General features: G+C 40.2%; 1 protein-coding gene across 1 annotated transcript in view; it reads left to right on the top strand.

Moving 5' to 3' along the window:
* Window positions 1–14,078, top strand: part of SCIN (scinderin) — a gene marked incomplete at its 5' end in the record, with an annotated part of 85,022 nt that overhangs the window by 66,065 nt on the left and 4,879 nt on the right. The window contains 4 exons of the mRNA XM_081244547.1: window positions 3,209–3,386; window positions 3,686–3,807; window positions 6,625–6,702; window positions 8,397–8,457. Of these exons, the coding sequence (XP_081100673.1) occupies window positions 3,209–3,386; window positions 3,686–3,807; window positions 6,625–6,702; window positions 8,397–8,457 (439 nt within the window). The remainder of the gene's footprint in view (window positions 1–3,208; window positions 3,387–3,685; window positions 3,808–6,624; window positions 6,703–8,396; window positions 8,458–14,078) is intronic.

Genomic DNA, 14,078 nt, shown 5'->3' with positions numbered 1-14,078 from the left:
CCCAGTGGACCTGAGCCATCAACAAATACTAGTCTTTAAAAAAATTGGCAAGTAACCCCCCTTCATTTCTATAATTCAGCGTTCACCATAAAAAATATTAAAAGTAGGAGAATCAAGTAAAAAGTTAACTTCAGATACCAGGCCTGTCATATTTTTCAACCAGCTTATAACAAAACAAATGAATTTTAAGAATAATGTAACAAATCAAGCGGTCAAAGGCGTGAGGCAGCTTAAGCTCTGTCTTGAAAGGCCTGGGGGAAGATGGATTGAGGGTGATAGTCAGGTGACCACACTAGGGAAATTCAAGAGGAAGGGCCCTTATTTGTACAAGTGTGAGGACCGTGGAAAGCAAGCTTCGCCACACTGGGCCGGAACCATAACTCAGCTGTTAAGGCCACACAGGCTGTCTCTGACAGCAGCTATGAAAGAAGTCACACCCCAGATCACAGTGTCAGACCACAAGACCACCAGGTATGGGCAAGGCCAGCGGGCCCAGGTTTTTAAATGGCTGAGTGCTTTGACTTCAGGAAGGATTCATCACACTTCATAACCCGGTCACCTTAGTCGCCGTTGAAACCCAAGTCTCCCAAGTCACCCTAACCGCCCTGCACTCTCTGTATGTCCCCAAACCTGGACCATTTGCCAAGTTGTTCAGCTGAGCCCTTAAAACCAGGTGGGTCACAGCATCCCTCCCACCTCAACCTCTTCTCTAAGCCACCCCGCCTTCTGGCTCCGTGGCTGTGTTCTGAGGACACAGATTCCCATACAGCCTTCTCAAGTGGAAGTTGTGTTTTCCCCCACTGCCTGCTGACCACGGACCGGTGGTGGGGTCCCTTCCTTGCTCGACCCTTGCCCTTTTGACTTCTTATCCGTCTCCCTCCCCCATCCCCCTGTGCTGTCGTCTGCTGAGCTCCCGGTCTGGTCCTTCCCCTCTTATTGTTTGGTGGCTTCAGTCGTTGTCTCACCGTCTCCATCACTCTGGCTCCTCTCATCCAACAGTTGTGTCTTGACTCCACTTCATCTCACACTTGTGGTCCTGTACTGGACTCCACTCCACCATCCCCTCCTGCCCCTCCAGCCGGATGCGCTTTATCTAGTTTGCCAAAGCCCTGCCTTTCGCCGTCAAAAGCCTCTTGTCTGACCCCGCTTTTCTCAGCCTCCTGCTAGCATTTGCTAGAGCCACCCTTTTCTGTCTTCTCAAAACGCTATCTTTTTACGAGGCTTCTGGAACCTCTCACTTAGCAGGATTTCTTCCACACTTGAGGGCCACTCTTCTGAAGAGTATTCGCACTCCCAGTCAGCTTTGCTGGATTCTCCTCCTCTGCTTGTCCTCTAAGCTGTTGAACCCTCCAAGGCTCAGTCTTGGCCCTCTTCAGAGTGATCTCATTTAGTCATATAATTTAAATGCCATGAGGTATTATTGATCTCATCCAGAACATTCTGTGCATGGATTCTCATGTGTTCAATTATGACTACTTTTTTTAATCTAACAACTTGACGGTGAAGCCTTCATCTACAGGCCCTCTCAGTTGATTTCAGATGCAAGAGTCAAGGAAAATCGTTATGGTCCTGGTCTCTTCCCAGTGGCTACTTCTTTAGGAGGCATCGTGAGCTGCTTGCGATGCAGACTCTTTCTTTTCTTGCAGCCTCCCAAACCAGCCTTTGCATTCCTAGCCTCTCTGAAATGCATTAGTCGAAACATTGTTTATAAGGCTTTCTGTTTTCATCTCCTGGGAGGCTCAAGCTTTCTTATGTTCTATTTTGGAACTACCGCCAGGATCCCACACCGGTCTGGGCATGGGCCTCTTGTCACCTGTCTCTCCATCATCCAAGCTCTTTCCTCTGTACCAGTAAGGAGACATTTGGATTAGAAATTGGAAGTCATAGTTCCTGTAAATCCCCATCATCACATCTGATAGATTCCTTTGAGCTTGGTCCATGGAGCCTCCTTCCTACTGAAAGAGGACGATAACCACTTCTCTGAGTGTTACCAACACCTGGGACACATCTTTAAAACTTGCAGCAGCTGTTTGTTGCTCCTCTAGTGCTCGCTCTAGGGACAGGGTCCTGACGAACCAGGTGAAACCCGACTCTTCATGTGGTTGATGCCTTCCTCTGGCAGCTCGACACAGTTGGTCAAATGGCATCATTTGGACAGCCAATCACCAGCTCCTTCTTGATGCACTCTCTTCACTTGCCCTCAGGACACCACACTCTTGATTTCTTCCTCTCTCATGGCTGCTCTATCACAGTCTTGTTTCCTGGCTCGTCTTCATCTCCCTGTTAGCACACCTCACATGGAGTCCCATAGTCCCACAGAAAGTCATATACATACTGTCACAATCATACAATCCTATACTCAGACAGAGGGTCTCACAGAGGCCAGTGCAGAGACACAGAATGACAAGGTCACAGACGCAGTCAAAGGCACAAGCCCATCCTAGGACCTCAGACTCACTCCCAAGCCTGAGATTCTGCACATGCCTTGTCTTTGCCCCAAGGCTCCACTGTCAGCCTCACCCTTAGGCTGGAGTCTGGTCTCAACCAGGTGCCTCTCGCTCACTCTGCAGCCACACTGACTGGAGCTGTGCTCATCTGGCTCATCCCAGACGGTGTCCACAGCTTCTCAGTTGAAAGGAAGGGGGTATGTCAGTGCTGTATTTTTAACCCCCTATAAATAGTCTCTTATAATTTGAGCTATAATTTATCTGAGCCTGGAGAACCTTTCAGTGAATCTATGTTATTATCTCTTTGCCTGTATTAGACCCCAGTCCCTGTTTTATGATTTTTCTGTGTCCCTTGGATTATTTGACAAACCTCTTCAGGGGAGGGAGAGAAAAACTGAACACTGTGCTTTACGTTTATCATTTGTGAATATTACAACCTCTTTCCAAACATCAATTATAGCCCATCCTCCTTCTTGCGGTCTCTTTGAATATTATCCTTGTTATGTATCACTTAAGTTTGCCTTATTTTATTCTCAGAGCCTTGTGCTACCGTCTTCGGGCGGGTGAGCGTTAAAGTGACACAGTGCAACGTGCTCCTAATGTTTCTAACCCCCTAGGTGTGTCCTGGTGCCCCCTGAATTAATATCCTGGGTCAGGACAGAAGTCTGTAGGTGGTTTGGCACTGTCCAGCTTCTTGGACATGTTTATTGAGGGAGCAGCAATGAATTTACATCATTGTGTTATTTTTCTTCATACTCTAGGTAGATGTTGATGCAAAGTCATTGAATTCCAATGATGTTTTTGTCCTGAAACTACGACAAAATAATGGCTACATCTGGAGAGGAAAAGGGGCCAGCCAGGAGGAGGAGAAGGGAGCAGAGTATGTGGCAAGTGTCCTCAAATGTAAAACCACGAGGATTCAAGAAGGCAAGGAACCAGGTGTGTATAGGTGAGGCCAAGGACACTAGCCAGAACTTATATTTGGCATACTTGCTAATCATGTAATTTATTTATTTTTGTCATAAATAGGAACTTTGTAATGGTTGTAGGGCATTAAGAACCCATTCACTAGTTGCAAAAGTGGGTGATGGTACCAACTATATTTAAGTAACTTCTCCTGCTCTATTTAAGTAACTTCTTAACAGTGAAGTTGAGGTGAGATAGGATTATTTGTTAAGGTAAAGCAGTACCGACCATATGCTTCTGAAAATGCACTGGCTAACTTGTGTTTTCCACAGAGGAGTTTTGGAATTCCCTTGGAGGGAAAAAAGACTACCAGACCTCTCCCCTGCTAGAAAGCCAGGCTGAAGACCATCCACCTCGGCTTTACGCCTGCTCCAACAAAACTGGAAGATTCATTGTAAGTGTCCCATGAAACCCTGGGGTAGAATCAGCAGCAGTGGGAGAGAGAAGCATTCTGGTGTTGCTCTAACGCGTTCCTGCCCTGATTCTCAGTTTTAGTTTACCTGCAAACCACAGGTGACAATCTTTGCTCCACGCAGGGTTGGTTTAAGAGCCAGTGAAGTAATGGATGTGAAAACATCGGAATACTGTAATGTACTATATTAATCAAGCTGCTCTTAAATATATCAGCTACTTTGCACCTGTGTCAGCATGTGGTCATTTCGGTATGAATATGCGTGTGATTGGATTTGCTAATTTAATGATTTGATGCTTTCTGTACGCAACAATAGTGGTTTCTCTGATCAAACTATGTAAATTTTACAGTGCAGTTTCCCATGGGAATAAAAAGTTTCATCATGTTGACGGAATAAAAAATGTTATGGAAATATGATCCTTGGGCAAAAATCACAGAAAGCTATATACACACCTGCAAATTAACTGAAATCAGCAGGAATATTTTATGTCATAGTCATAGTCCCATTCACAAGCTTTGAATTCTAGGCAATTCAAAGTAAAAGTATTTGTGTACAAGAGTGATTGTCTATGGGTCTCTAAAATATCCTGGGCTGTGGCCCCTCACCTCAGTTTAATCACAAAAATTCTGCTTTCTCTGTTTGACATACTAAGTTTTTGTGTAAATCTTTCATTTAAAGAACAAATTCCTTGCCTATAAAATCTGAACTAAAGATTTGGTCACCAAGTCTTGGTAAATACAGGCTTTACTTTTCAACACACACATGAAAATTTAGTAAGTATTTTCCCAGGTACATTGCATGCTTGAAATAAAATGCTTTGAAGAAGAAACTGCTCATGTGTGAACCACACTTGAAGCTTATATGTGATTTGACCTAAAAATGAAAGATTTAAATGGTGGATTGTGATAAATATTAGGTGGTTGGGCACCACAGTTGTTCACCTACTTTGCAGGAAATCCATATATTTTATAAACTTGGTGTCAGAAAAATCTGTTGTTTTACTTTTTTTTTTTTTTTTGCGGTATGCGGGCCTCTCACTGTTGTGGCCTCTCCCGTTGTGGAGCACAGGCCCCGGACACGCAGGCTCAGTGGCCATGGCTCACGGGCCCAGCCACTTCGCGGCATGTGGGATCTTCCCAGACTGGGGCACGAACCCGTGTCCCCTGCATCGGCAGGCGGACTCTCAACAACCGCGCCACCAGGGAAGTCCTGTTTTACTCTTTTGACTGCTGATTTTATATTGCATCCAAACAATGGCTTTTTCAGCATATGCTCCTATAATTTCTTATTAGTATTATATACTAATAATGCTGTAAATAACATGTTTGTTTCCAATGGAGATATACGTTAAAAGATAACACCTAGGCTTTGTTCTTAGGTTAAAAAAATCTATTAGTTTTTGGTTTTTGTCATTCACATATTTAAGAGAAATATACTTTTCCTTTACACCTACTCATTTTCTTGTTTGATATTTGGAATGCTAATCCCTTCACATTTTAAGGAAAAGGAGTGTTACTAACAAGTGTTTGACCTCATCATCAGAAAGCAGGCTTTAGACATGTAGATTCATACAAGACAGCAGAGCCTATTGGTTAAAAGCACAGCTTTTAGAACCATTCTGCCTGTTTGATATCACTTACTTGGCGATATTATTTACTGGCTATGTGACCCTAGGCTGGTTACTTACCCTCTCTGTGCTATAATTTTCTCATCTGAAAAATGGGGATAATCCTAGTACCTACTTCATAGGGTTGTTGTGAATATTAAATTAGTTGTTGCATATATACAACAGTGCCAGGCATGGAGTAAGTGATATTTAATGTTTTCGCTTTTCTTAAGCATTATGTAATTTGTAATTATTCTGTAGAAAGAAAATATAAACAAATTTGCCCTCTGTAAATGGTTAGTGTTTATTTGTTTTTTGTGTAACAATCTCAAAATGTCATCAGATTACAACAAACAGGTATTGTCATGTTCAGGGGGCTTCAGGTTGGAGTCATGCCTGTTCTTCCCAGAACAGAGCCCAGGAGCACAGGAGGGCCCCTGAGTCGCATTTGCTAGTATGACAAGGGCAAGGCCACTGTCAACTTCACCTGCAGAGTCACACAGTAGAGGGAAGGAGCGAACCATAATCCAATCTACCATACCTTCCTAATGATCAGGGGTGGTTTCATCCAGAATTCTTTTAAAAATTTGAACTTTAGATTAATACATGCCTGCTGGTAATGGGTGCATTAAACTAACCCTCCCCATTACCCTTTAATGTTAACTACGGAGAACACAATTTAACTCATTTAAAATAAAAATAATGAAGCTTTGCATATGGAATATTGTTATAATATCATCTTATGGAAAATGACTGATTCATAAAAATGACCAGACTTACTGATTTTATTAAAATAATCTTGACCTACAAAATGAAAGACGATTTAATACCCAGATTATAAACTTAAATGTCTTTAGGAACTAGGAAGGCAACAGAAATCTGTGAAGCAACTTGTCATAAGGAAGTAGAATTAGAGACAACTGTGGCCAGATTGACTGTACATGGTCTGTCTAAGACCATATGCAATGTTTATGTTAAGCACTGTCCTCTCCAAATAAGATACCCTGAGTTTGTGATACCTGATTAAACAGATAAACAATTATTTAAATCTTTAACTGCCCAAAAGGAAGAAAAAAATGGCTACCAAACTTTTTTTTTGCTATGCTCCAAATAATACAAGGCGTTTGTATCCCGTATATTAGAAAAATCACTGCTTGACTGCTTGGTCATAAAGCTTTTTTATACATTTCAGGTTGAAGAGGTTCCAGGAGAGTTCACCCAGGATGATTTAGCAGAAGATGATGTCATGTTACTAGATGCTTGGGAACAGGTAAGAGAGTGGAACAGCAAGAGAGTATACTTATAGTTGGGACCTGACACAACCTGCTTTGAGAAATAGCAAGTCTAATAATAAACGGACCCATGGATTTAGGCTGTATTTAAAAGAAACTCTTCACAGTTTGGCAAAAAATAAAACCAGTGTGGCAAGTTGGTTTCTGAATATGGAAATAATTCCACGGCTACCATCTTTGGCTGTATAGTTTCGGCCAAAAACACCCCTACTTTTCATTTATTTGTAAAATTCACTGTTTCCTAATTTATTCATACATTCATTCATCCACTCATTTAAGTAATAAATGCATTAGTTGGTTGCAGTGTATGGGGGGGTACGATGCCTCAGGAAGACCAAAATATTCAGAATTTCTCTTGAAATTTGACAAAAAGTCCTAGGAGACCCCTTCCCTGGGGAAGGTAATAGACACAGAATAGTTTTGAATCTACACAGTAAAATATATTACTGTTATGTATATATCTTTATTTTATAGAAAATTAATGGCGATTTTATATGTCACATCTGTTAGTTGTTTTCTCCTGTGAAAGGGAAAAATAAATATGTTAGGAGCTAAATCATATAGAACAATTATAAAACACTTATATGAATTAGGCCTAGTCTTAGAGTCAACCACAGAGACTTGTTACCTTTAGGTTTGTTCTTACTTGCTAAGTCATTCAGTTATATTACAACTTAGCTTCTTGGTCTAGAATTACCATATTTGAGTTTGGGATCTAGTCACAGATTCTCCCTAAGTGAATGGATCACTTATTTCTAGATATGAAATTTAAAACCTTATGTCAATAAAATACCTTTGTGTATTTAAGAATTATAAGAATGTTTCCTTATTCAGAAGAATTTAATCTTTTCCATTTGTAGTCAGCTCTGTTGCTTCCATAATCATGGATACTTCAAAATATTTCCTGTACTACATTTCATTTGTTTTTCAGTCATACTTTTCATTTACATGGCCATGCTGTCATGGTTTGTTCTGTGCCTGCAAGCAAATATTCTAGCACTTTCAGTATACATTAGAATGTAATCAAAACTAATTTGACCAAAATTTCTCTGCCAACAAGTGATTTTAAAGTGATTTAAATATAAGGGAATTTAGGAGAATTTTTCATCATTGAAGCAAAAAATCTACACATTTGACAAGAAGGATACATACAGAACATATATCTGTTTTTAAGAATCAGTATTTAAATATTAAACATTATAACACTTTTACCAAAGTGTGACAGGATACAATACCATAGGACAAGAACCCTAGGGCTAAGTTAGGGGATCCTAAAGGGAGTCTGGGGTGCCCACAAACACGCTACATATGGTTCCCCCAGGATAATAGTATGGGGATACTGACTGCCTTACACACCCTAGGGTTGGGTGCAAAAAAACAGCCAATGTGTGGTTTTAAGGAAAGCTCACTTAATAACTAGAAAATACTGTATAAACATAAAATACCAGAATGTGAAATCTGGAGTCAAACTGGCTGGATATAAATTTAGGGTCTTTTAGTAAGTGTATACATTAGGAAAGTGATTGAACCTCTCTGCACCTCCATCTCCACACCCTGGACTTTGGGGTTGTTGTGAAGATTAAGTGGGATTCTATGAGAAGCACTTTGCATAAGGCTCGCACCACATCTACACTCCCAAAACAATGTGTATTATTATTGCTTCATTTTTCAGATTTTTATTTGGATTGGAAAAGATGCCAATGAAGTTGAGAGATCAGAATCTCTGAAGTCAGGTAAGCTAGATCCTGTGGGCAATTATGACAGTAATTCTGAACAGGTGTTAACCAAGTTCCTGACTTCTCTTTTCACCACATCCTCCAAAACCACATATCAAAACCAAGAAGAATCTTAGCTTTCATCTTCAGAACTAAAGAGTAATGGAATTTTTTTAACTGAAGAATTTCAGAAAAGGAACAACAAAAACATATTTTGTTATCTAATTTAGGATGTAATTATATCAATTTATTCTGAAAATTTCTAATTCACTTAAACACTTTTTTTTATTATGGAAATGGTAAAACCTCCATAACTGTGATAACTTAGATTTTTTTTAGAAATCATTATTAGAGTATAATTGCTTTACAATGGTGTGTTAGTTTCTGCTTTATGACAGAGTGAATCAGTAATACATATACATATGTTCCCATATCTCTTCCCTCTTGCGTTTCCCTCCCTCGCACCGTCCCTATCCCACCCCTCTAGGTGGTCACAGAGCACCAAGCTGATCTCCCTGTGCTATGCGGCTGCTTCCCACTAGCTGTCTATTTTACGTTTGGTAGTGTATATATGTCCATGCCACTCTCTCACTTTGTCAAAGCTTACCATTCCCCCTCCCCATATCCTCAAGTCCATTCTCTAGTAGGTCTGTGTCTTTCTTCCCGTCTTGCCCCTAGGTTCTTCATGACCTTTTTCTTTCTTAGATTCCATATATATGTGTTAGCATACGGTATTTGTTTTTCTCTTTCTGACTTACTTCACTCCGTATGACAGACTCTAGGTCCATCCACCTCACTACAAATAACTCAATTTAATTTCTTGTAATGGCTGAGTAATGTTCCATTGTATATATGTGCCACATCTTCTTTATCCATTCATCTGTTGATGGACACTTAGGTTGCTTCCATGTCCTGGCTATTATAAATAGAGCTGCAATGAACATTGTGGTACATGACTCTTTTTTTTTTTTTTTAAGTTTATTTATTTATTTTTTTAATTAGTTTCTGCTTTATAACAAAGTGAATCAGTCATACATATACATCTGTTCCCACATCCCTTCCCTCATGCATCTCCCTCCCTCCCACCCTCCCCATCCCACCCCTCCAGGCGGTCACAAAGCACCGAGCTGATCTCCCTGTGCTCTGCGGCTGCTTCCCACTATCTATCTACCTTACGTTTGGTAGTGTATACACGTCCATGCCTCTCTTTCGCCTTGTCACAGCCCACCCTTCCCCCTCCCCATATCCTCAAGTCCATTCTCAAGTAGGTCTGCGTCTTCATTCCCGTTTTGCCCCTAGGTTCTTCATGACATTTTTTTTTTAAATTCCGTATATATGTGTTAGCATACGGTATTTGTCTTTCTCTTTCTGACTAACTTCACTCTGTATGACAGACTCTAGGTCTATCCACCTCATTACAAATAGCTCAGTTTCGTTTCTTTTTATGGCTGAGTAATATTCCATTGTATATATGTGCCACATCTTCTTTATCCATTCATCCGATGATGGACACTTAGGTTGTTTCCAGCTCCGGGCTATTGTGAATAGAGCTGCAATGAACATTTTGGTACATGTCTCTTTTTGAATTATGGTTTTCTCAGGGTATATGCCCAGTAGTGGGATTGCTGGGTCATATGGTAGTTCTATTTGTAGTTTTTTAAGGAACCTCCATACCGTTCTCCATAGTGGCTGTACCAATTCACATTCCCACCAGCAGTGCAAGAGTGTTCCCTTTTCTCCACACCCTCTCCAGCATTTATTGTTTCTAGATTTCTTTTTTTTTTTTTTAATTAGTTTCTGCTTTATAACAAAGTGAATCAGTCATACATATACATCTGTTCCCACATCCCTTCCCTCATGCATCTCCCTCCCTCCCACCCTCCCCATCCCACCCCTCCAGGCGGTCACAAAGCACCGAGCTGATCTCCCTGTGCTCTGCGGCTGCTTCCCACTATCTATCTACCTTACGTTTGGTAGTGTATATATGTCCATGCCTCTCTTTCGCTTTGTACATGACTCTTTTTGAATTATGGTTTTCTCAGGGTATATGCCCAGTAGTGGGATTGCTGGGTCATATGGTAGTTCTATTTTTCGTTTTTTAAGGAGCCTCCATACTGTTCTCCATAGTGGCTGTATCAATTTACATTCCCACCAACAGTGCAAGAGGGTTCCCTTTTCTCCACACCCTCTCCAGCATCTATTGTTTGTAGATTTTTTAATGATGGCCATTCTGACTGGTGTGAGATGATATCCCATTGTAGATTTGATTTGCATTTCTGTAATGATTAATGATGTTGAGCATTCTTTCATGTGTTTGTTCGCAATCTGTATATCTTTTTGGAGAAATGTCTATTTAGGTCTTCTGCCCATTTTTGGATTGGGTTGTTTTTTTGATATTGAGCTGCATGAGATGCTTGTAAATTTTGGAGTTTAATCCTTTGTCAGTTGCTTCATTTGCAAATATTTTCTCCCATTCTGAGAGCTGTCTTTTGGTCTTGTTTATGGTTTCCTTTGCTGTGCAAAAGCTTTTAAGTTTCATTAGGTCCCATTTGTTTATTTTCGTTTTTATGGCCATTTCTCTAGGAGGTGGGTCAAAAAGGATTTTGCTGTGATTTATGTCAGAGAGTGTTCTGGCCTATGTTTTCCTCTAAGAGTTTTATAGTGTCTGTCCTTACATTTAGATCTTTAATCCATTTTGTGTTTATTTTTGTGTATGGTGTTAGACAGTGTTCTAATTTCACTCTTTTACATGTAGCTGTCCAGTTTTCCCAGCACCACTTATTGAAAAGGCTGTCTTTTTTCCACTATATATTCTTGCCCCCTTTATCAAAGATAAGGTGACCATATGTGCCTGGTTTTATCTCTGGGCTTTCTATCCTGTTCCATTAATCTATATTTCTCTTTTTGTGCCAGTACCATACTGTCTTGATTACTGTAGCTTTGTAGTATAGTCTGAAGTCAGGGAGCCTGATTCCTCCAGCTCCGTTTTTCTTTCTCAAGATTGCTTTGGCTATTCGGGGTCTTTTTTGTTTCCATACAAATTGTGAAACTTTTTGTTCTAGTTCTGTGAAAAATGCCAGTGGTAGTTTGATAGGGATTGCATTCAATCTGTAGACTGCTTTGGGTAGTAGAGTCATTTTCACAATGTTGATTCTTCCAATCCAAGAACATGGTACATCTCTCCATCTATTTGTATCATCTATAATTTCTTTCATCAGTGTCTTACAATTTTCTGCATACAGGTCTTTTGTCTCCTTAGGTAGGTTTATTCCTAGATATTTTATCCTTTTTGTTGCAAAGGTAAATGGGAGTGTTTTCTTAATTTCACTTTCAGATTTTTCATCATTAGTGTATAGGAATGCAAGAGATTTCTGTGCATTAATTTTGTATCCTGCTACTTTACCAAATTCATTGATTAGCTCTAGTAGTTTTATGGTAGCATCTTTAGGATTCTCTATGTATAGTATCATGTCATCTGCAAACAGTGACAGCTTTATTTCTTCTTTTCCAATTTGGATTCCTTTTATTTCTTTTTTTCTCTGATTGCTGTGGCTAAAACTTCCAAAACTATGTTGAGAGTGGGGAGAGTGGGCAACCTTGTCTTGTTCCTGATCTTAGTGGAAATGGTTTCAGTTTTTCATCATTGAGGACGATGTTGGCTGTAGGTTTGTAATATATGGCTTTATTATGTTGAGGAAAGTTCCCTCTATGCCTACTTTCTGCAGGGTTGTTATCATAAATGGGTGTTGAATTTTGTCAAAAGCTTTCTCTGCATCTATTGAGATGATCATATGGTTCTTCTTCACTTTGTTATTATGGTGTATCACATTGATTGATTTGGGTATATTGAAGAATCCTTGCATTCCTGGGATAAACCACACTTGATCATGGGGTATGATCCTTTTAATGTGCTGTTGGATTCTATTTGCTAGTATTTTGTTGAGGATTTTTGCATCTATGTTCATCAGTGATATTGGCCTGTAGTTTTCTTTCTTTGTGACATCTTTGTCTGGTTTTGGTATCAGGGTGATGATAGCCTCATAGAATGAGTTTGGGAGTGTTCCTCCCTCTGCTATATTTTGGAAGAGTTTGAGAAGGATGGGTGTTAGCTCTTCTCTAAATGTTTGATAGAATTCGCCTGTGAAGCCATCTGGTCCTGGGCTTTTGTTTGTTGGAAGATTTTTAATCACAGTTTCAATTGCAGTGCTTGTGATTGGTCAGTTCATATTTTCTATTTCTTCCTGGTTCAGTCTTGGAAGGTTGTGCATTTCTAAGGATTTGTCCATCTGTTCCAGGTTGTCCATTTTATTGGCATAGAGTTGATTTAGTAATCTCTCATGATCCTTTGAATTTCTGCAGTGTCAGTTGTTACTTCTCCTTTTTCATTTCTAATTCTATTGATTTAAGTCTTCTCCCTTTTTTTCTTTTTTTTTTTTTTTTTTTGCGGTACACGGGCCTCTCACTGTTGTGGCCTCTCCCGTTGCGGAGCGCAGGCTCCGGACGCGCAGGCTCAGCGACCATGGCTCACGGGCCCAGCCGCTCCGCGGCATGTGGGATCTTCCCGGACCGGGGCACGAACTCGTGTCCCCTGCATCAGCAGGCGGACTCTCAACCACTGCACCACCAGGGAAGCCCTCCCTTTTTTTCTTGATGAGTCTGGCTAATGGTTTATCAATTTTGTTTATCTTCTCAAAGAACCAGCTTTTAGTTTTATTGATCTTTTTTTTTTTTTTTTTTTTTTTTTTTTGTGGTACGCAGGCCTCTCACAGTTGTGGCCTCTCCCCTTGTGGAGCACAGGCTTCAGATGCTCAGGCTCAGAGGCCATGGCCCACAGGCCTAGCCGCTCTGCGGCATGTGGGATCTTCCCGGACCGGGGCATGAACCCGTGTCCCCTGCATCGGCAGGTGGACTCTCAGCCACTGCACCACCAGGGAAGCCCTATTGATCTTTTCAATCACAATTAAATTAATTATCATTTCCTTCATTTCTTTTTTATTTATTTCTGGTCTGATCTTTATGATTTCTTTCCTTCTGCTAACTTTGGGGTTATTTTGTTCTTCTTTCTCTAATTGCGTTAGGTGTAAGGTTAGGTTGTTTATTTGAGATGTTTCTTGTTTCTTAAGGTAGGATTGTATTGCTGTAAACTTCCCTCTTAGAACTGCTTCTGCTGCATCCCATAGGTTTTGGGTCGTCATGTTTTCATTGTCATTTGTTTCTAGGTATTTTTTGATTTCCTCTTGGATTTCTTCAGTGTTCTCTTGGTTATTGAGTAGTGTATTGTTTAGCCTCCATGTGCTTGTATTTTTTACAGATCTTTTCCTGTAATTGATATCTAGTCTCATAGCATTGTGGTCGGGAAAGATACTTGATACAATTTCAATTTTCTTAAATTTACCAAGACTTGATTTGTGACCCAGGATATGACCTATCCTGGAGAATGTTGCATGAGCACTTGAGAAGAATGTGTATTCTGTTGTTTTTGGATGGAATGTCCTATAAATATCAATTATGTCCATCTTGTTTAATGTGTCATTTAAAGCTTGTATTTCCTTATTTATTTTCATTTTGGATGATCTGTCCATTGGTGAAAGTGGGATGTTAAAGTCCCCTACTATGATTGTGTTACTGTCGATTTCCCC

Source organism: Mesoplodon bidens (genome assembly GCF_964165515.1).
Source record: "Mesoplodon bidens genome assembly, chromosome: 9".
Classification (NCBI taxonomy): Eukaryota; Metazoa; Chordata; class Mammalia; order Artiodactyla; family Ziphiidae; genus Mesoplodon; species Mesoplodon bidens.
Note: the sequence above shows the minus strand (reverse complement) of the source record. Positions and strands in the feature narration are given on the sequence as shown.